This window comes from Maylandia zebra, linkage group LG22, assembly GCF_041146795.1.
Source record: "Maylandia zebra isolate NMK-2024a linkage group LG22, Mzebra_GT3a, whole genome shotgun sequence".
NCBI classification, from domain to species: domain Eukaryota; kingdom Metazoa; phylum Chordata; class Actinopteri; order Cichliformes; family Cichlidae; genus Maylandia; species Maylandia zebra.
Genome location: NC_135187.1, coordinates 2,765,351 through 2,789,166, shown reverse-complemented (window position 1 = coordinate 2,789,166; position 23,816 = coordinate 2,765,351). Strand labels below are relative to the sequence as shown.

At 42.5% G+C, this 23,816-nt stretch overlaps 1 protein-coding gene across 2 annotated transcripts in view; it reads right to left on the bottom strand.

Annotated features, from left to right (window-relative positions):
- Positions 1 to 23,816, bottom strand: part of LOC101478588 (MTSS I-BAR domain containing 1) — a 68,993-nt gene that overhangs the window by 34,178 nt on the left and 10,999 nt on the right. For both annotated transcript variants that reach the window (XM_004574236.4, XM_004574237.4), the window contains exons 2-3: positions 22,203 to 22,264; positions 20,534 to 20,607 (exon numbers count right to left, since the gene is read on the bottom strand). In XM_004574236.4, coding sequence (XP_004574293.1) covers positions 20,534 to 20,607; positions 22,203 to 22,264 — 136 coding nt within the window. The remainder of the gene's footprint in view (positions 1 to 20,533; positions 20,608 to 22,202; positions 22,265 to 23,816) is intronic.

The window sequence follows — 23,816 nt, the reverse complement described above, 5'->3', positions numbered from 1 at the left end:
CGAGTGGAAAATGTTCTGTGAGCCATCCTAAACTTTGACAGCTCTCCAAATGCTGCACATTTAAAGCACAGCATCATTCGGTCTCGTTACAACTCCCATGTGTCGGTGAACTATTGCACAACCAAAGCGGCCAATTTATCTGCCTCTGAGGAGCTCGCTCAATGAGGTGAATATCTGTGGAGATATTTATGGACGAGATGGACAGTTTCGTTGTTCCTCTGACAGCTGCAAAAACAGAATGAATGAAACAACTCAGAGGACAGAGGGACCAACCGACCTCACAGCCATTAGGCCTCACACACACACACACACACACACACACACACACACTGACCACACACACACACGTGAGACAGGTGGAAACCTGCTTCGATGTACAGAGAAACAGGAATGCAGAAACCAGATCGGCTGATATCAGACGCTCTTTAATCCAACGTTTTAAAACAGCGTCCAACGCTGTCGTCCCCAGCTTTGAAAGATTTCAGCCAACACGCACACACACACGCACACGCACACACACGCGCGCACACACGCGCGCACACACACACACGCGCGCACACACAGACACACTCTTTGAACTGAGACTAAAACAAAGCAAAGTGAGCGTTTGATTTGTTTGACCCGAGCTGCTGCCAGCCCCTCAAGCGAAACCACAGCTCCTATTTCACCGCTAATCTGTAGTCTGAAAGAGTTGGCAGGCTCACGGTGTACACCCACTGCCCTCTGAGTGTGTGTGTGTGTGTGTGCGCGTGCGTGCTTGCGTGCAACAGAGAGGGAGTCTGAATGCTAAAAGCTTGTGTCACTTCAGAGTTCGACCTCTCTGGTAAAGACGCTGTTGCCTCTTGTGTTGCTGCAGCAGCTTCTGTGCAATTTCACAGATTTGCAGCCCGAGTAAGAAAACACAGCCTGTGGTGCAATTGCTGCGACATAAAAACACATCTGTGGTCAAAAGTCACATCGAGATCATTTTTCTTTTCCACTGCAGGTGTCGCAGTCACTATTACAAATGTTTGATGGTTTGAAATCTGCCTCCACTGATGGATGGAGTTAGGGATGGGTATCGTTTAGGCTTTATCCGATACCGGTGCCAAATCGGTACTTTTGAAACGGTGCCGGTGCTTAAACGGTGCTCAAACTGGTGCTTAAAGAATGGAGAACACAAAATTGGTCCAAAAACCTCTCATGTTCAGCTGGTTTTTTGTAAAAAGATAACAATGTTAGCCTTTTCTGCAGCTATGGGGCATATATGGTATCACTCTTGGCTGGAAGCAGTGCTTAAACAATGGAAAAAACACAAACTTTGTCCAAAAACCTCTCATGTTTAACTGTTTTCCTCTTTTTCCTTTGGTCATTTTAGCCTTTTTGGCCAGGGTGAAGGGAGTATCTGCCATCAAACAAGAAGACAGCCGCATGTAGCTATGATGATGTTTGCTAGTTCACCTTACATGCATTAATGTAATAACGTGGTTAGCCTACTCAATGTAAATTACACACAAACAACATTAAGCTCCTCACGCAGAGAAGAACGGCTGCTGCTGCATCATCATCCGTCATTATTTCTGCTACACTGGCAGGGCTAGGGGCCAGGACTCTATTCTTTGGGTTTCTGGGGGATGTTGCTAACTCTGGGTCCGATAACTGGCACCACAGTAGATGTGCTCGGTGTGAGGTCTCGCAGCAAGCTATAAAATACAGCGCATTTCTCGGCTTTTAAAAAAACGCTATGCGTCGCCAGGTGTTTCATCGGATTTGAGGTGTTACCTCCTTTGACAGTATCACAGTATCAGCTTAAAGCACTTGTTGCAGGCTGCTGAGTTTGCATCTTTTGCTGTGAAGTACAGCCAGACTTTTGACCGCTTCGCCTTGGGCATTTTAATCTGTAGCTCTGCTCTAAAAGATCGTACGTACCTGGACCCGCCTACTATCCTTGGAAACGTAAAATGATTGGCTAGAATCTAAAGTGTATCACAGCTCAGGAAAAAAAAGCACCGAAATAAAGCACCGAAATGTGCGCTGCTTTTCGGTCTGGTTACTACAGTTTATGTCTGAACCGGTGCCATGATACCGGTACCCATCCCTAGATGGAATTTAATGACAAGGTTGCAAACACCGCCATCATCATTGGTTTGTTCTATTATATTTTTTGTAGTTTAGTTTAAGCTGCACTTTGAGCACTAACAACATGCTCGGAGTTGATGTGCAGAGCTTTAAGGTCGGCGGTTCAGGGTTGGTGCAGTGTTCCTTCACCTATTCAGGCCATGAATGAATATTTGTTTTTATTACTTATCTGATATTCAATATCTTGGATGCATATTCTGCGTTTTATAGTTCCTTAAATATTGTTTGCATATGTGAAATTTTCCATCATTGTTGTTGTGCATTGTGTCCAGCAGTGTCTGCAATCGAACAGCTGAGTCAGATTGGAATTTTTGCCACAGCACATCTTTTATTACTCTCATCAGGTTCTTCTCCTATAAGAACAACATTCGTTTATCATTTTATGTTGGTGGAACTCAAATAAATGCACTCACCATGTTTGGGGGCATTTTTGATTTCATGACTTAATTCTCTCTGCGAGACAAACCCAGCGTGTGGAAATGGACTACCAGTGGTTTTCTAGTCTCATCCCCCACTCGATCACTTTACACTCAAACTGCATGTAAAACCAGGCACAGCCATCATGTTGTCATCCCCCTGGTTTGGGACTCCACATTTTGATGTCTCAACTTTGGTATTTTGGGCATCGCTAGGTTCAGTTTTTGTTGCCTGATGTGACCATATTTGGACAAGAAGTAGGATTGTCAGCTATTTCAACAAGCTTGAAGAGAGAGCTGCATCAACAAGCTTCAACCCACAACAGATACTCGCTAATCAGTAAACACTAGCATTTCACTCGACAACACTGGAGCACGGTTGTATCTTAAAGTTTGTACGACACAGTAAGCCATTAAAGACACTCCAGAAGGCACCAACACCACAAACATGTTTCAGAGGTCTAGTTCGGTGGTTCAGATTAACATAGGTGAGGGCTAGCACTAAACTATGGGTTGATTATCAGTCTGTACAGATACCAATAATCTGAAATCTTAACAGTACTGAAACGGGTGACGAAACTCTGTCTGCCTACAGATGGTGTGGAGGGAAAGCCTTTCACAGAGACCAACTGTTAGCTGTAAACATGCTATTTACACAGCTGAAGCCGAGCTTTTAAAAAGCAAAAAACAAACAAAAAACCAACATGGGACTGTGAGCGTACTGACTCGCTTTTGGGGCCAGCCTCAATCAAGGACGTGCAGAGTGAACCTAGTGGTGAAAGTCAGAACTGCAGGTCACATATGAGAGCCTAATACTTCTTTTAATGGAAGAAAATGCTACAAATTCCTCTTCCAGCACATGGAGTAGTCATTAAAGCCAAAAAGTGTGATTAATGTTCATTATTCAGACATGAAACCTTATTGCTCAATTGCAGGCAGTATGAGCTGGCACCTTTGCTTCAAATCTAAGAAACTGTTAGTTCTTTCTCTTCTTTAAATCGTACAATAATTCATGCAAAAGAAAATGTGCCGGCGTCTTAACGGGTCTGACTGTAATTATCAGCAGCGGCAGAGTCGCAGCAGTGAAACTGGGATGTGTTGACAGTAAACAGCAGTTACTAGAGTGCAGACAGAAAAGCTTTCAGCGAGGAAAGAAAAAGGAAGAGATTCAAACAGGCAGAGATAATAACAGTGTGCGGAGAGAGTGTGTCTTTGTAGCTCCACCTTATCTCCGTATACAGAAAGCACTTAACACTAATGACACACGCAGACAGTCTGAGGCAGCGGCCAGCGCTGCTCGTCTGCTGTTTAACAAACTAATCTTTCCAAAAGACTGAGACTGATGGAGAACCACTGCTGTGCACACCAGTATGACCAGAACTTACTAAAAGGGCCGTATGCACATTTCCACCTCCATATTTTTTTAGTTCTTGGACTCTGCTGGAGCAGCTTTGTATGGTTCCCAGTTCAAGATAACCTTTATTTATCTCACTCTGGGATTCGGTGCAGCCCCTCGGAGCATCATCTCTGTCGTGAAAACAGTGTTTTAGCTCTGTTCCCTTTGTGCTGGCTTTTTGTTTTCTGATTGGCTGCCCCTCTTAACCAGAATGTGGGCGGGGCTTCTGATACAGGTCCAAAGAAAAGGGAAAACAGAGGAAAGAATTGCAAACTAAGTGAAACTGAGCTTTCAGCCCGCAGGGATCACTCGTACAAACACTGACCTCACTATTTAAAACTCTGGCCATGCTTAATAAGATCATCGGCCACTGGAACAGGATAAATATGACAACGAATAAGAAAAAACCCACAAAAAGCACAAAAGTTCCACTTTAAAGGAGGCTTTGTGTGTGAGTGTTGTGTCAGTACAAACTGTGTGGGGGGTCTATGACAACAGGGGTAATTTTGCCAGTTCACAACGCACAACACACCTGTGTGTATGAACACACTGACTGTTTTAACTACCCAGAGCATGTTTGGGCAGCTCTCTCTCAGCTCTGATTGGCTGGTGTCTGTTAAGCCAGACACACTTTGATCCTCCCATTGCTCCCTGGAGATGACACACACACACACACACACACACACACACACACACACACACACACACACACACACACACACACACACACACACACACACACACACACACACACACACACACACACACACACACACACACACACACACACACACACACAGATTTAACAGTGGGCACATTAGGTTACCTTTGTGTAAGCCTTCTCACCGCTCCCCCACAGTCATCTATACAAACTACCTGGTGGTCAGGTGTGGGCGGGATGAAGCTGGGTGTTTTCTGCTGATAACACTCTAGTTTTACAAAACCTAAAGCCAGAAACTTCAAAGAAACATTCAACATCTATGACGAGCAGCAACATGATAATGAGTTTACTGTAAATCACTATGATGGGGGTGAAGAGTGTGTCATACCCTCAATAACACAGTAACACAACTGTGCTCCAAGACTCGGGATGCAACAGTGCATCAGCGCTCATTTCATAGTTATACAAGATTTAAATAACTAGTTATTTGATTCAGCTTTAAAAGTGACATATGCTTTTCCTCTATTTCCTGTCATATATCCACCGTTACCTGCTGTTATAATGTTCTGTTTGAGAGGGGCAGCCAATCATAAGAAAGCTACAGAGAGGCAAAACAGATATAGAGATAGAGGATTGGCTGCATCAAGGAACAGTATAAGATGAATAAGTTGTTCTAGAAAGTCCAAGAATAAAAACATGGAGGTGGAAATGAGCAGAGCAGGTCTCCCGTTTAGAGTGACAGCAGAAGAGTGTCTATGGGTAAATGCAAAGGAATAACATGACTAATTCAGTGAAGGAGGATGAAGTGAAGCTGCCTGAGAGTGACAGAGTGTACACAGAGTTCATCTCTGCAGTGTGACAGAGTAGCTGTGAATTATTTAACAGCTGCTCAACCTTTACAAATGGCTCCGACCTCCTGCTGGTAACCTCCACCGCTACAACCGCCACTCTCGGGAGGGACGAACACTCCAGCGAATGGGTCTTTGCTTTTCAGCGATCGGACCAGGTCGACGTTTTCTTCCCTTCTTGTTTCAGTTTGTGAAAATGCAACTCTTTTCCCTAAACTTTTTTAAATGAATTCTTCCAAAGTCATGCAGAAATACACAAATAAGGAAATCACGATGCGCTTAATGCAATAAAATATCATTATTATTACAGCCAGAAAAGAGTGCTTAGTTATTCTTTTTGGTGCCATATCAGATGGGGGTGGACAGCAGGGTGGGTGTGGGGTGGTGGGGAGTGGGGGTATTCATGACTAATTAGAAGCAGTTTGTTTAGGAGATGAAAAGAACACAGAGCTTCACTTGCTGGGTGCCCCTGCTTAATAATTCAAACGCACCCTCTGAGTGACTCACACAGCAGGTATATTCGTGTCTGCCTGCACAGACAGAAACAGACATGCATGATTACCAATAACATCAAAATATCCCTGTTTTTACCTGGTGACTCAAATTTATTCCTTTTCAGTTTCAAGGTCAGCATCCTGTACACTTTTAAAAGCTTTGTTTTCAAGCCTTAAAGTGACGTGCACAATTTCACTCACTTTCTCGATTTCTGAGCCAAAAGTGACGAGAGGGTGGAGTCATCAACCAGCTTTGTTAGCAAGCAAACTATGAGTGCTAGCGCTAATTAACATACCAATAAAATCCCAAGAGAACCTAAATCCTAAAAGAACTGAAGCACTAGACTTCTTGATCAAAAGAGGCCACACCCCAGACTATCTTTAGGCTCCTTCACACCTTATACAGGTGAGTCAAAAACATTCTGCTCTGTTCAGTTGAAAAGAAAGGAACAATTCAAAGAACAAAACCATTTTTTGTAGTAGTCTTAATTTTTGCGTTGGATATTTTAAACACAGGAGTCAGTGGCCACCGACTCACTTTTAGAGACAGCCTCAAGTGGCCATTAGAGGAACTGCAGTTTTTGGCACTTTAGTATTGGCTCCTTGTGTTCTCATTGTTTCAGAACTTGTAATTAAACTCTGTAAAAATCTGATGACTGTGTTTTCAAATGGTTTGATAGTATTTGACAGTCTTGTCAACATGCACAAAACAGGCATTTCAATAACCTCTGTATTATCCAAAAACTGTGCTTTAGTTAAACATACATTAAGGGTACTCACACATCTGCAGTGGAATGATTCATATATATATATTATATGAGGTACAATCTATTAATAATAATGTGCACAAATTATTAAAACAAACGACATTTGGACTGCTTCTACTCCCCAGTAAAAATCGTTTATGGATGCCAGATTATTTTAGGCATAGAAATCCAAACTTCCCTTTCAGCTTTTCCACTTTCACTACAAAAACCTGTAATTACATTCATTAGTGGGAAGAAATGAGATGTGCTCTGTGCCAGTGTGCAGAGTGTTGGCCCAGTTCAAGCAGCACTCCAAACGAGATGCATGGTTTTCACCAGGCACCGATGAAAAATGGCTTCTCCATCTGTGCACGAGCAGCTTATCGTCCCTAAAACGGTCTAACTAGAAGGCGCTGTTACAAACGCTTGTTCCAGCTGCTAAACATCACCACTCATTTATATCACCAGGACGTACAGGTAACACATCCCTGCACGGGTCTGTTTGCGGTCTCTCTGTGCACATGTTTCTTATAGAGGTTCACATTCTGCGTGACGTCAAAGCAGGCAGCTGCTGCTGTTGCCGTGGTGATGCCATACCATAATGAAGCCCTTTAAGACCACACGCTGCTGCTCCTGCTGCTGGCAGTCACTGCAGCTCTGCTCTCACATTAAAGCAGGAACACCTGGGGCCTCGCTTTGTGATCAGATTTCTAATTCAGTCATTATTGCAATTGAAACACAAATTTAACCCATTTAGTCGACTTTTATCCCCAAAACCAGTTTCCTACCATCTCGGAAAGATGTCATTTGAGTCCTTTAATACTGAAAAGAATGCAGGAATATCCAAGTGGGCATCTTGTGCAATGCTTTGGCACACGAGCCTCATTTCCAGTGCTGATTATTACTGGTTTTAATTTACCGCCATTAGTCCAAACGGATGGCTTTTATTTTGCCAGATAAAAACCATCCGTGCTTTCAGAGTTTTAGCTCAGCACAAGAATATCTACTTGCTCAGAGTTCCAAAGTCTTTGTGTAAAGCTGTGTTATTAAGAAGAGAAAACAAAACTACTAAAGGAGTATTGTTCCGCTTTCTGTCTGCTAGACTTTGACTAAAACAAGTCGAGGCTAAGTGTCAACCTGCAGGCTGAAAAATGAAGCCGACTCGTGCTAAAAACTGAACTTTCTCCAGTAGAGATGATTTAATGATGGATAAGTAAGAACAAAGAACTCAGGCATTTGAAGCAAATGTAGGAGCTCATATAAAAGCTCTTCTTCCTCCATCTGCCTGCAAGTGTTCGAGCAGTAAAAGCGTCCGACTCCGAGAGTGATCGTATCCTCAGAGCTTTAGGCTGCTCACAGTTATTAGAGGTGCCGTTATAACCACTATTCATTGTCTACTAAATTACTATGGCAAAAATATTTACCAGTTTCTTACATGTCCTGTAGTTCTGATTTTAACCACTAGGTTTTACACTGCTGAGAGTTCCTCTAATGCACTGTTTCACAATCTTTTGGAGCCACGGCACATATTTCACATTAGCTCACACAGCACACCACCAAACAACAATGTCACAAAAAGCATATTGATATGCGCAGCAGGTATAGCAGAATTGGCTGGTTTGCCCCCAGTATACCTTTTTGCTTTCTTCTGACCACCACTCATGCTGGGCCTTCATCTGGCTCAGAATTTTCTCCAGGACCAGGTCAGACCCACTACTTTTTCTTTTCATATATTTATCTCTTGTTATTTCGCGCTGCATCGTCTTAAAGCAAGACTATTATGTAATTTCTTCTTTGTCTTCTGTTTTATTGTCAGTTGGCAACCCGTTTAATTAGAGCAGGTAGTTGCACTGCCCTCTAGTGGAAGAGGATGTCATCGTTCTGCCCGTTACTTGCTTAGAGTACTAATCAGGTGGAACCAGATAATCTTCCACATCACACCTGATCATTTCTCACGGCACACTGATGTGCCGCGGCACAGTGGTTGGGAAACGCTGCTCTAATGGATACTTGAAGCTCGCTCCAATAGTGAATCAATGCCCAAAGGTTCCCATGTTTAAATCGCCTACAGCAGAAATTCAACATGTTGATAACCAGGTACAATGAGAGTTTTGGTGTTTCCTCGTTTGTGACAGCTGTACTGTGGATTCTTTTTTAACTTACATTTTTCAAAGATTTAAATGGTAAATGGTCTGTATTTATATAGCGCTTTTACTAGTCCCTAAGGACCCCAAAGCACTTCACACATCCAGCCATCCACTCATCCACACACTGGTGATGGCAGCTACATTGTAGCCACAGCCACCCTGGGGCGCACTGACAGAGGCGAGGCTGACGGACACTGGCAACGGTGTCTTGCCCAAGGACACAACGACCGAGACTGTCCAAGCCGGGGCTCGAACCGGCAACCTTCCGATTACAAGGCGAACTCCCAACTCTTGAGCCACGATCGCCCTGTAAATTTAACCTCATGTCTGATGATTAAACGTCACTGAACTGGGCTAAATGCTATGATTGTTGTGTTGGAGCCATCTGAAAGTCCATGCTGTCTCCTAAATATGGTCACTTCTGGTAATCAAAAGTCAACCTAAAGCCTAAGGCTTCAAAATGCACATAAAAAAAAAAACAATGAGTTTAAAAAAAATAATCGAGACCGAGCTCTCGTTTCGTCTGTCGTTCTTGTTGGGTTATGACTTTGGCCCAGTACTCTGGCTTCACTGGCTTTTTGGATCTCGTTGAAACTGTTCAGTCCAGGACTAAAAATAACAGGACAGGGTCTTGACTACTGTGACATGACTGGACTGGGATGATTTACAAAGTGGCTTTGGCCAGAACATTTCCGAGACTCTCTCTAGTCATTTATCTACTCCCTTTAGCAGTGTTTGAAATACCACACGGTATTTTTAATTCCCCGAACCTCTCTCCAATGACCCTCCATCTCTTCTTTTGTCAACACCTGACAAGTTTGGGCATTTCACACAAGAAGATGATGTCAGCTTTGAGTTCCAGCTACTTTTCCAGTTGGCTGGGAGGATTACCACTTAACAGCCCAACCTGTCCAGATTTCTGTTCCCTTTCTGAGAAAAAGCACCATCGAAGCTTCTGTGGTTATCACATTACATGTTATACTGTGATCAAGAGGGAAGAAAAAGGCAGTTAAAAAGACAAGAAGTAGCACGAAGTTCAGAGATTTCAATTTGTTCCCTTTAAATATCCTCACAGTCAGCAGGCAGGCTCATACCAAGAGCCAAAACAGTATTAGGCTCATAAGCAGCAACATGTCACGGCCTACACTTCTGAACGTTTGACCTCTGCGGTGCAGAAACCTCAGAGCACAGGATATACGACACTGCTGTAACTTGGCTGCTGGGATGGTGAGTTTGGAGCAGGAACAGAGGAACAGGCAGTTTGGTTTTACAGTAACGCGAACACTCCAACTCCAGCTCACTTCAACCTGCTGACATCATCCCACTCCGTATAATATTTCTTGTGATGTCTGTTTATGAAACACGACCTTGATGCTTTTACTGTTTTCCAGAGAACATTTCTGGAGTCTTTGTTCTCACTGTAAAGGACACTTTGGTGCTTTTAGTAGTAGTGCAAGTCAGCAGTGGGATAATTCACTCAAATCCCACGTGAGCGTCCCGTCACGTGGAAATGTTTGAGTTTGCGATGGTGCTTTTAATCCAACTTAAGATGAAATATCAGTGCTAAAAATACAATCCTACTGGAAACACTTCTGTCTGTGAATGATTCAAGATATTTTTCAAAATTTAGCCGCAATTAATTAAAAACAGAAAGATTACAAAAAAGGTTTCGCAGAAAATAATGATTAAAAGAATCGATCCTGAGTCCCACAGTGTGAGTGCTGCCTTTACCTGTACTTGTTATGTGAAATGATGCAGATAATCATGCTGCGAGTTTAGTGAGTTCATGTGATGCAAGTTAAAGATTTGTGTCATATTTAAATTTCTACCATACCGTGGCTCCATTTATTTGTATTGCAGTGTGACTGTAGCACAGTAGTCTGCAGAGATTCACACGTGAAAGAGCGATAACACAACAAATAAAACATGAGCTCGGTGAGAGTGCGACTCTGATGCACGAATTCATTTTTAATTTTACAGACATTTGGATGTCTTGAAGTATTAATTATTGATCACAGAGGGATTTGTGTTCTCTGATTAGCTTCATAAAAAATTTAAACAGCGATCTCTAATTTTAACCATTTTGATTCCTTTTTCTTTATTTATTTTTTAAAGCACAGTGCTTGCTGTGCGGTGCAGCTCTGATTTCCTGCAGGATCCTGATGTATTGAGCTTTTGCCACGTGGCATTAATTTGTCGGCCATTTGGATGGATAACAATCCTGGCATGCCAAGTGAGTGAAAAACCCATGAGATGAGATAAAGTGTGGCAACTACGAGCAAATAAGTGTATTTACTCTCTCAACATTTTCAGGGTAAGCTTCTTACTCGTTACGCTGACGATGGATATTTACTTACTCCCCGAGTGTCTCTACTGATGCTATGAAGTGCAACCCTGCAGCAAGAGAAGCACATCGAACAGTTTTTATCATTTCACATCAGTTCGGTTACTCTTGTCTACCACAGCTAGCTGAAGGACAGCGGCACAAGCAAAAGTAGCCCACAGAGCACTTTTTCCACACGTTTTTAAGACTGAACCTTGGTGTCAGTAACAGCTGCAAAATGTAGAAGACCACCAGCAAAGTTATGTGGAGGCTCTTGTCCCAGAGGAACCTACCCGAGGGATTAATAATGTGCTACCACTGTACCTTTTGCAGGCAATTATTCACATGGACACTAGAGGGCGCGGTAAGTTGTAACTTGCAAATTACCCAAGATTTCTTTTTTTTCGTCTGCTATCACCAACCAATGTAGCCTTCAGCAGCGATGAGGACTGGAAAGGTCACTTCTTTCTAAATGCACAGGCTCAGGTTTGAGTTTGCATGAAGGGGACTGCGTGCAAAGGTTTTTGTTTTTATAAACCTTTTTTTTTTTTTTTAAATGCATATAAACCCAGCTATAGTCCCTAACATTCACTGATTTCTTAAACTCAGTTGAGATTTCCTGTAAATGTGGAAAAAAATGCTGAGCAAGGACTTTAATTTTGGTTAAACGAAAGTTTGAGTCCGAGTTCTGGACCTCTATGTGACCTTGAAGAAAACCCTAAAAATGCTGGCATGTGGACACTGCAGATATGACATCATTCACCTGCGCCTCAGATGATATCATTAAACAACGAGCTGCCAAAGAAGGCCATCTGCTGAGGACTCAACCCCACCAACACACACACACACACACACACACACACACACACACACACTGCAGATACTGACTGCAGTGACCACAGGGATTCACTTCATTACGTTCTCTCTAGAGCACGACGTTTTCAACTTGCACAGACAAGTGCTGAACAATTACACAAGCAGCCCAACAGGTAAGATCATTTTCCTTTTATCTGGTCAAATCTACGACAGAAATCATGTTTGTACAATAAAACAGACTAAAAACAAGAAGAATCACGAGACTACAGGCCAGCAGTTCACCGTTTTTCAAGCATACCATCACCAACACAACTGGATCACGTTCAGATTCAGCTCCGTATGTGACAGTTTCTCTAAAGCATCCTTTGGCAGCAGCAGCTGAAGCTCGTGGTTATGCTGGTGACATTCAAGGAAACTAATTTATGGAAATAATGTGATTTGTGAAGAACAAAAGGTCAAACCCTGAACCTGCAGAATAATGTCATTATGCAGGTGCCTCCGGTGCTGCTGGAACATGTTACATTACTATGGTTGCCCAATAATATTGCTCAGTTTTTTAAATGACTTATAATAATAGCTTACTGAATAGTTCCCAGCAGCAGCACTTGATAGACGTTTAGTTGGGCACTTCCTACCATCATAAACATCATGTGACTGCTTATGTTTTGCTTTTATAAACATGTTTGTTTGATTTGGTAAAACTGCCAGAACTTCACTGAAAAAAAAATATGGTGACAATTTGAACCCAGTCAGTAAAAAATGACAATAATTCACTTTAAAAATAGCAAAACGAGCACCTACACTATAAACCTGTCTACAGTAAACAACGTTAAAACAAAAATACAGACATTACAGTCCTGCTTAGTGAAAACAAATACAACTATACAATATATTACAGCATATTCATGCAAAATTAAACTTTATGGTAAAATTATCTGTAAAAAATTTTGATAGTCGACTAATCAGATCATGCATCCATTGGACGTAAAACGTACAGCTGCTCGTATATAACTATCATTAGCTTACAGCTTGAAGTGTTTAAGCTATGTGCTAACTAAAAATAAAGACAAGATGATAGTTTATTAAATTTTAATGAAATTTGCAGATTGTCTCGGTGAAGTTTAATAAACTCCTTGCTATCTAAAATATAACAGGACACCGGAGTAAATTCTCCAGCATCTCACACTTCTGATGATCAGCTGTCTGCTTGACATTTATTCAGCTGTGTAAAAACTATAACTTTAATCTCAGCCAAACCGATTTACTCAGGAACAAATAAAATACTGAAAAAAGCCAAACAACAATATTTTTAAGTTATCTAAATGACTTATATTACATGTTTAACCTGAGTAGCGAAAGACGGCGGTGGGTTTGAAAACGATTTGCCGGGAGTCCGGTGTTCTCACGGCTCTAATGAGCCTCGCCCCGGGCTCGCTATCGACCTGGTGGGTAACAGACGTCTCGGAGCGCTTTTGAAAATATGTGGTGTCTTGATAAACTGAGCAGATATTTGAGGTTTACACAGCTGAAAATATGTTAAACGTTTATTTTATGACCCAGAAAGAATAATAAGAGTAATATTAAAACTAACTAGCTGCCGCCATTGTTGACTACTGCGCTGGGCTGCGCTATGAATTCTGGGACAAAGCTTCTTCTTCTTCGGGGTTTAACGGCAGCTGGCATCCTTGTACATGCAGTGCTGCCATCTTCTGTTTCAGTCCGTTATTACACTCTTAAATCCTGCTACTTATTCCTGCGTCTTTTGTGATCTTACAAAGTTTCAAACGACGCGTCGACTATTAAATCAGCCGTCGACGATTTAAATAGTCGACGTAATCGTGACTAGTCGACTAATCGTGGCAGCCCTAGTTAGAACTGTCCAAATACTTCTGCAACCTTAGAACTGAGACTGTTCTTCAAAGGGAACTCCAACATCTCGAGTCTGTTTGGTAAAAAAAAAAAAAAAAGTCTTCTGCTGCACCTAGTTAGTAAATGCTGAACTAAATTTTACTTTAGTAACAGTACGGTTACGATCTAAACCTGCATTTTTCTGGAGTACCCTGGGTCTTTACACCCACACAAGCAAAAAGCAAAGCTACAGTTAACACACTAAACAGAGATCTATGCATTTTCTGACGTATATGTTTGAGTAACTGAAAGCCTGCTTGGAAAATAATCAAATACATTTCGTTTCATTACAATCCTGGAGACTTTCCTCTGAGGGAAGGCCAAAACCTCTTTTTTTTTTTTCTTTTTTTTTTTTAAAAATATGGGGGAAACGCTGTAATCAAATGTTTCAGACAATATTCAGGCTAAGGCCCTTCATTATTTAACATGACAAACATATTAAAGTCAAAGAAATGCTCTTACCAGTTTCTGCAGGAGTGTTTTTATTTCACCCAGAAAGTGAAACACTTGAAACTACAAATCTCGTCTTTGAGGGTTTCTGGCATGTTTTTGCAGAGCTCCCTGTTTGAACCCTGAGGTACCACGGCACTGATAACCACGAGCCGCTGTGCTGCCCTTCAGTTGTTTACCCAGTCTGAACTGCAACCACATCTAACGCCAGCGGGATGACCCGAAAACACTTGGTGAGCTAGACCTCATCACCGAGCATCAATTCAGGACCTCACCGATGCTCCTGCGGCTGCACGTCTCCAGGTACAACATCTGGAGGAGTGACAGCTGTTGCAACAGCTGATCTGGAGTGAGATCAGAGGTGGTTCAAAGAAGCTGCGGTTGACTGATTTGTTCTCATGTTGTTGTAATTGTAAAGCCAGACGATGCTGGGATTTGTGTCCTTTGGAAACTCAACATTGGGAATTTTTACCCTTCAGCTTAACCAAAACCAGCCAAACACACTGGGAATGTTCTAACCCAAACAACATCTGGCCTTTACTGCCTTTGGTGGCTCATAAGCTCCTGTAGTTTTTATAGCCGACAATTAGGTTGCCGACTGGATACGGATGCTCTGACAGCGTGTCAGCAACGGATTTAATGCAGTCAGCAGACAATCGGTCTGTGAGCAGACTTCAATCTGGAAGTAGTCCCGAGCTTTGCTGATATCGTTTTTCACATAACCAAGTAACCTTTCTAAGCAGGGAGCATTTCCATAGGCTACATGTTCCTATGTTAAACCTGAAGTCTTTTTAACATCTTTCCATTTCTCCTCATTTTCCTTCAATTCGTTGTCTATTTTGTCTCAAATTTCATCTCCTCTCCTTTCTTCTCCCTCTCATCACAGTCCTTCCTGCCCTCTTCTCCTGCTCTGTCCGATCCAGTTACCAGGTGTTTACATACTGACACGGCCCTGGAAAAAAGAAAAAGCGACACAGCTAACCGAACCTTTAAGGACATCATTGTCCCTGGCAGCAGGTTGTTATGGCAACCACACCAACACACTATGAAGTAGGGAGATGGAGGTCGACACCAGCTGCACCTCATCTCCACGGCGATGTTAGTGTTAGAAACAATAAAGGAAACGGTTCAAATAAAGTATTATTAGTAAAGCGCTATACAAATACAGGCCATTTATTATTATCACAAAAAAAGTTCTGTTTTTACTGTAACAGCTTTTATCTTAACGTCCCTCATGTCACAAAAAGAAGTAACTCCTTATTTTCACATATGTGGTATACTGTACATGGTACAGGCTGAAGCTCATTGTGTACCTGCTTTTTAGAAATGAATAAATTCATAACAATAATAATTAAAAAAACGATAATAACTCAATTTTGCTTTAGTGAGTGACTGATCTGTTGGCAAATCCAGTAACCTGAGGATATCACCCTCAATATTACCACCAGAATGCAACAACACCATCAAAACACATAAAGGGAACAAAACAAAAGGTCACACTTCATTATGGTTTTTTAATAATGGAAACATTAAAGAATATAATGACTCAGCTTAAACAGCACAAATGTTGCCTACACATGTGATACTATAGGACAAAACAACCAACCTGCAGGGACAGTTTGGTTGTGTCCCCACAGACTGCAGAAACACCTGTGGATCAATTCACAGGTGTACATAAAAGATGGACAAAGCTTCTGGACAGAGCATTAAACCTGCAGTCTTTTTAATGGCCAGCAGGGGGCGATTAATGCCGTTTTAATCAGAAGTCCGACTGTGGCCCATAGCTATCTATGAGAAAATGACACTTTAGTTCACTGATTTACGAGTAAAGCAAATGTTTTCCTGGTGAGATTATGGTCTCAATCACTCGTGTCGAGTCTTCATTAACGCAGCACAAAGCTCATTTTGTACAATACAATCCCATTTTGCCATCAGTACAAGAAGCAAAGCTTCAGGGTGAGAATTTGACTTCTGATTAAAACAAAAATTAGACAGCAACAGACAAAAACTGAGCCCAGGTCTTTGAACCTGTGTGTACACAGCCTCTGCACACTCTGTCATTTCCATGATTCCCAGTCAGTCTGTGCAACGAGCCGTGCAATGATTACAGATAGCAGAGAACCTGTCTAGATTTCCCTCCAGGGTGTAAAAAGGATGAAGGAAAACCTTCATGCCCACTGTGGGCTCACTAAGAGGAAACAGTGGAGCAGTTCCATTTCTCCTGAGGGACTAATCAACTGATCTACAACAGCACATCCAAATAAATGTAAATACATGGGAATACATGAAAATCCAAATGATAGCGGAGACGACTTCTGATAAGACAACTGAAGGACGGATAAGATAAGAAGAGATAAGCAGAGACAGACGGGGGCAGTTAGAGATGCTGCATCTGCTGCTCAGCCTGAATTCTGCAGTGATTTCCATCTTGTTGCCATGAGCAATAGCAGCAGCAGCCGGCTGGACACGACAGCCAACGGCCTCCCGCTCCTCTCCACCCCTCCACCTTTCTCCCAATCACCATCTGCCCTCCACCTCCTTCTCTCCGATTTTCCTCTACTCCCCATCATCAGAGTATTTGAACTTGCTGTAATTTTCCCCAAATTACAATCCGTACTCGCCTTGGTTGAACACAGCTTCCATCTATTCCTCTAATTTCACCCCTCTTCTATCCATGTGTCTCCATTAATCTAGAAATGCAGGGAATAAGGGTGAAGCTGGGAATATCGATAGGACCAAGAGTTCATTTCAATAAATCACAGCTATCAGAGCAGGATCACTGCAGCTTCCATTAAAGATTAAAACCAACATGAAAGCTGTTCTTCCTGATTCTTTATAATGCTCCTCATCACACATCATTTCATTTAGTAAGATTTACAATGATAACAATAAAATAACGCATTAACACACTAGGTCCTAATGACTATTAGGCTTATACGTTTGGCATTAGTTCAACCACAAAACAATTTCCTTTTTTCCATGCTCGTTTTATTTTTGGACATGTTACAGAGGTTTGGAGAAAACCTGTATATCCCATGTTAAATGCATTTGTCTTTATCAGTGAGTCACATGACGCACAGAAACATGACCTCAACAATAAAAACGAGTCTTAAACCTCAAACAGAGCCATTGTGTGGGTGTGGGGAAAAAATAGAACAACCCGAAGATGTGCTAAGCTAGTTCTACCAACAAATGCTTTTATTTCATTCAATTTAAGTTTAGAGATATATTTCAAAAACAAAAATAACTTAATGTGATGTATTTGATGCTACAGCCACATTGGGGAAAGCAGCGGCTGCAGACCAGGCGCTGCCTGACGGGGCCACAGAGCCTAGCTGTGATAATTATCATCACCTGTCAGAAAGACACCGTGTTAATATATGTTCAGTATAAAATATATGAAACCAGCTGTGGATGCTGAAGTCTGAGGTTGCGAGGCGGGGCTCTACAAACCTAACTGCCCCAACAGTTACCAATAATTCAACATGTAGCTCCAGGTGTACACGCATGCGCGCGCGCGCGCGCACACACACACACACACACACACACACACACACACACACACACACACACACACACACAGGTACAGAGTGCCTGAATCATCAAGACAGTGACTGATCGTTTCCTCTGCTACTGTTGTCATTATGACAGCGAGTCGCCTCAACAGGAAGCTGGCCGGCATCCAGCCCTAAGGATGCATAAATACACACAGACACACACAGAACTGTGCAAAAGTCTTGAACCAACTTTCAAATGGGAAGTGGATTATTAAGTGCAAACATGAAGGCAAGAACCGAGTTTGTAGAATTCTAACAACCTTACGTGCGGTACTTTAGCATTCATAATTTCATCCCGTTTTGAAAATCTCCAACACCACTAGATTAAACGCAGCCCCATCATGACACAGCCTCCACCGCATTTTACACACGCTGTAGACCATCATGGCCACGCCTCTCTCCTGACCTAAAGTAGTCTGGCTCACTGGAAGCAAAATATAAATAAATCGCTGGACTCGAGACTTTTGAACAGAGATGGATCTCCTCAGAACGACAACAATAAAGAGTCGTGCTGAACAAGAAAACTAGAAAGCATGGTATACACACACAATCTCACAAACATGCCCATAAAGGCCGCCTCCTTCACTTAATCAATCCAGGAAGCAACCACCATTGATGTTACAGTCCAGTGATCATGAAGACAGCAGCCTCTGATCATTTGTCAATAGCAGAAAAGTAAAAATCAATAGAAAGCGTGCAGCCAGCTTCAAAAACAGCAGCACAGAATACTGGGACCTCCTGCAGTTTGTTGACTGAGGAAGAATAAATCTGAAGCTTCAGGATGCTTTTATTTCTCCGGCTCTTTTCCTAAGTTTGCAGTCAGACTTGTTGCTGTTTAAGCTGCTGAGGACTTTACATTCTGCTGACACTTCAGAGATACTTCAGTGGTTGATGAGTAAAACAAGAACAACCAAAGTGTTGACGAACTTAATCACCAATCAGACTTTAACAAACATCTCTAGGAGTTCTCACACAGACACCTTGATGGTCGCCCTCTGGAGCAGCTGTGTGTCAGCTGAATGCTTCCTGAGAGCAGTAATGAAGGCTGTGTGCGTGGGAGTGTTTCCACTTTCAGCTCAGCTCTTTCTGTGATTCCTCTCCATCTTCTCTCCCTTTTTTCCTCTCATCTCTGTGCAAGCATAAGCAGATTCATAAAGCCCCGGGAAATGTTTCGCTTCCTCTCTTTCGCTCTTCTTTAAAGCACTTTAGTGGTCTCGCAGCGGCCCACTCGTCTGCTGTGAACCTGGACTCTCGCTCTCGGCTCCTCTTTTAGTTGTTGCTGGACAAAAACTTTTGGCTAAGCAGTTTTTAGCTTTCATGCTCCGAGCTGCTGAGAAAGTGTGAGTCTTTAACTATGTTTAAAGAAAACCTACGACCTCTCAGGGCCCTGTCCTGGTCCCAGCTCCCCGCCTTTCATCCATTTTTATTTGATTTATTTAAAAACAATGCAGCTCTTCTTTATATTCCAAGTGTTGCTGCGGCTTTTACATCACTAGCCTTTTGCTCTTCTCTGTGGACTCTGTGCCGGACACCTCTGCGTCTAAAATAATAACCCACTAAGCACGGATGCATTTCATATATAACAACAACATTTTGACTGAAAAACCAGGCTTCTCCTGTTTGATTCCTATTGGCTGACAAACAGCCAATAAATAAAGTAAGATTTTATTGTCCTCTTGGAAATTTCATTTGTGTTCTTGTGGTAACTGTCAGGTAAACGCAACCGAGAAGGCATCACAACACACTAACAACAGAATGCTCCATAACAACAGCAGCAACAACAATAAGAATCAAAGCTCATGCAGCATTACAAGCAACACACACACACACACACACACGTCATATCGCCTGGATTTCTTGGACCAACATATGCTCAAAGGTGAAAGATCTCCAGGTAGGAAAGTTCACAAAGGCGGCTTTAAACCTTCGTCCTGATGAGAGAAACTCGTGTCACCATGAAAAGGTTGCAATACGTCACTCTCCACTCCATAAATAAAGCTGAGGATACAACACGCCACTGTGGGGCCTCAGTAATAATGAAAGTAGATGAGAACACGGCGTTTAATCCAACCCAAAGGATTCATCTGATGCTCATGCTGTGCACCTTCAGTTGTATAACCACTGCATAAGGATGCGTCTTCTTGTAGCTAAATGCAAATGAAAAGTCCAGAAACAGCACGTGCACATTTAAGATTGAAATCTCTTTTTCAGGACAGACCTGACCAAGAGGCACAGCAGAAATTACAAACACAACACATAATATGATAGTAAGCATCACTTGGTCCAGATGACCGTACATATAAAACAGCATCCACTGCACTCGTCTCTCTTTTATATGCAACAAGCCAAAGCTGCTGCTGTCAGTCCTTCTACAAGCACACCCTGTTCCCTGCAGGTTATATCTGCACTGTGCTCTCTAACAACATTATGGTTTGATTAAAGGCCCCAAAGAGCCACAATGATGAATGTCAGAGAACTGAACAAATAGCTAATGGATACGGTAAGAAATACGACCAGTACTCTTACCGACATCTTTACTACGATAACCAGCAGCTGCACCTTGATTCTTTAAGTACTATCCTCCTGACAGTGTGCCTGCTACCAGGACCAGGACTTTGGTCCCCATAAGGGCTGCACCTCGTCCCCATCTTACCTCGGCTGTTAGTTGCCAGGTCGGCCACCTTCTGAAAGGCATCCAGGAAGGCTGCTACAGCGACAACCGTCGTCCTGGAAGACACAAAACAGGAAGTAGAAACACAGAAAAAGACGTTTCTATTCATTATTTCTTTCTTGCTGGCTTTTTAATTTTTTATTGGAAAAAAATTATGTTAAACTCATTTGATTTGTTCTTTGTGTTTTTAATATCATGTCATCACTCAGCTGATCTGTAGCAACAAAGCTCCCCGTCTTTCTAAATTCAAATCAGGCGCAGCACTTTGAACTCAAGTAATCAGTCTTAAAATGCGACATATGCTCTGACTCATCATCAGGGAGAGAAACTATTTCAAATGTGCAAATTCATAATTCTGCACCTTTGAAACACTGAGACAATCCCCCCACAGAATAGATGCAGGGTGAGGAAGAGGACGAAGGATCGAGTCATTAGCAATCAGCTTTGACCTCTGATGACCTCTGTCCCAGGACAGAATCTCTGGAGGCTCAGTGCCGATCCATCTCGCTGATAATGACTTTATGGTGGCATCATTAATCTCTGTCAGCCACAGAAGGTTAATTGAGTTGTTTGTGTGTGTGTGTGTGTGTGTGTGTGTGTGTGTGTGTGTGTGTGTGTGTGTGTGTGTGTGTGTGTGTACACAGTGTATGTGAAGGCAGTCATTGCTGGTTGGTTAATGGCTGAAAAGTGTAAGTGAGTAAACATGTACGTGTGGAGACTTTGTCAAGGCTCAAGTGTGTGGTTTTTGTGGTCTGTGTGTGTACATGTTTCTATTGATGGTGGCAACCTTCAGCCGTGCGTGCGTGTCAGGACGTCAGGGATGAGGTGACAGGAGAGGTGAGCCTGACATTTAGACACCTAATGAAGCAGACTGATTGGATGTTCAGGAGCTCAGGTTATGCACACTCTCAGGATGTGGGTACGCTTCCTTTTATCTTAAGGTTAAAACAGCAATGAATATGATTCTCTATGTATAAATAATCAATATAAAACAGCTCAATAAGGATACAGAGACCCAAAAGTTTTGCATTTCTGAAACTAAATAACCTTCTTCATAAACCAATGAGAAGCCACAGTTTGGTGCTACTGGACCGATTCTGAGAAAGTTCGTGTAAATGCTCTCAGAGCAACACAACAAGAGCAACTTCTGCACTGAACACAATCGCTGTTTTCAGGAAGCTGATCAAACACGTTGAACAGATAAGATAGTGACACATTCATCAGTACTCTGCACTTTATTGCATGATTGCATGAATTGAGACTTGCATGTTTTGCAGGATTTCCTGCTTTATTTTTTACTTTTTGTCTCTGGTGCGTTTTTTGTATATTTGTGTTTTCTTCACTTGTTCGCTTGCGTGTTATTTTCAGTTCTTTGATGCTGTCGTTACAGGAGCCAGGCTGGAGAAAACCCTTCAATCTCCTGCTGTGTGTCACCCCGTCTCCTGTCATTGCTCGGCTCCTGTGTGATCTGCGTCTCTGAGTTCTAGGTGCCGTCTCTGATGACAGACTCGGGGCGTCTGAAGATGTGGGCCGGGCCTATGCCAGTGGCTCAACCTCTCGCTCTTCTTTTCCCCTCAAGTAAGTCATTTTTAAACCCTTTATTTGGTCTTTTGTAAATAAACATGTTACGACATGTAATAAGCATTTTTACCTTAGCTGTGACTGTAGTTTGCTGGCCTTGCTGATGAAGTCATCCCAGACGGGGTAACTGCCCTGAAGGAAAAAGAAAGAAAATTATGAGGAAAATATCAAATAATCCACAGTTTTATATCAGTGAAAGCAAAAAATGTGGGGAAGATTTTTTGTCTTACATTTTGCAGCTTTAATCTAAAAAAAAAAATGAAGCTTTGACAAAAGAAACGCATTCAATTAAGACAAATCAGCACTTAAAGCCAGAGACAGCAGTGCTATAAACCCAACGTATCAGGTCAGTGTGTCAATAGAAATGATGGGGATGAGATTAATGAGATCTCTATTGCAGACATACTCATTATCATACAGTTGTTCTTCACCCAAAGGTCCCACAGTCTGGGTTATCTGTTAAATATAAATATACAGATAACTCAACCAAACTCAAAACCCACGCACGCCTCTTCAGGCTCCAAACACATAAATCCTGAGAATCAGACACAGCAGTTAACAAACAGACAACAAGGAGACAGATCAATACAACCGATCCATATCTCCCTCCAACCACCCACCCATCTAGGAGGAGGCCAAACAAGCGCCCCCAGGCATGCAAATACAGTAGGTCTGCTGCCTGGGTGTAGCAGGACTGAGCAGCCAGTCGCTGCGACGGATGCGTGTTCAGAAAGTAGGCCGCATGGAGGGAAACACCGAGCCACTGCAGCCAACCACAGCGAGACAAACCAGGCTACGCTTCTAATGTCAGGAGGAGTCTCCTGATGCCTTCAGGACGGGTGGAGCTTCTTTCTTTTTAAACTGCAGCGACAGATCTGAGCCGTCTTCCCTCACAGGGTTTGGTTGTCTAGACAGAATACTGTCACCAAATTTCAAAATCCTACTGATATATTATGTTGTGATGCTTTATCATTGCATAGTGCATTATTAGTATCACAATGTAGTAAAATATACAAGAAAGGTATGCACACACCTTCAGCCACTAAGCTTTTATCCCAGACTTCATTAAAGTGTCGGGCGACCTGAACCCATACAAAACGTATTTGGTTCTTTCACTATTTTTGATTGCACTAACCCGAAGGATCTCCACAGGGGAACACTGCAGTCCAAAATACAGCAAAACTACCAACAATGTAAACTCTATTCTCATTTTTTGAATTTCATTTTATAGATTTGGTACATTTGACTCAATGGTTCATGTGTCTTGTGTTTTTACAGACTGCTTCTATCTGACCTCCATCATTAGGAAGGCAACACAAGGCTTTAAGACGGTGTCGCTTACTTCTGCACAGGAAGTGGTCCGAATGAGCCAAAACGTCCAATAACTCACTAAACGAATGCACGGCACAGGAGCCGTACATAAAGACCGTGAACGTTTCCACCCTGTGATCCTGTGGAGAGCCGGCACGCCTCCACCTCTCGGCTGCACTTTGTGGGTGCTGCCCCCCCCCCCCTCCTTTTTTTGCTCCCACTGCTCTTCTCACGGTGCAGCTGAGCTGGGTGTGTTCAGCCTTCCTCTGATTGTGAGAGAGATGCCGAGCGTCATTGCCTGGATTACATTACCATGGCAACCCTGCTGCCGGAGCACCGGTGGCTGCAGAGGGGCTTCACACAGAGAAGGATG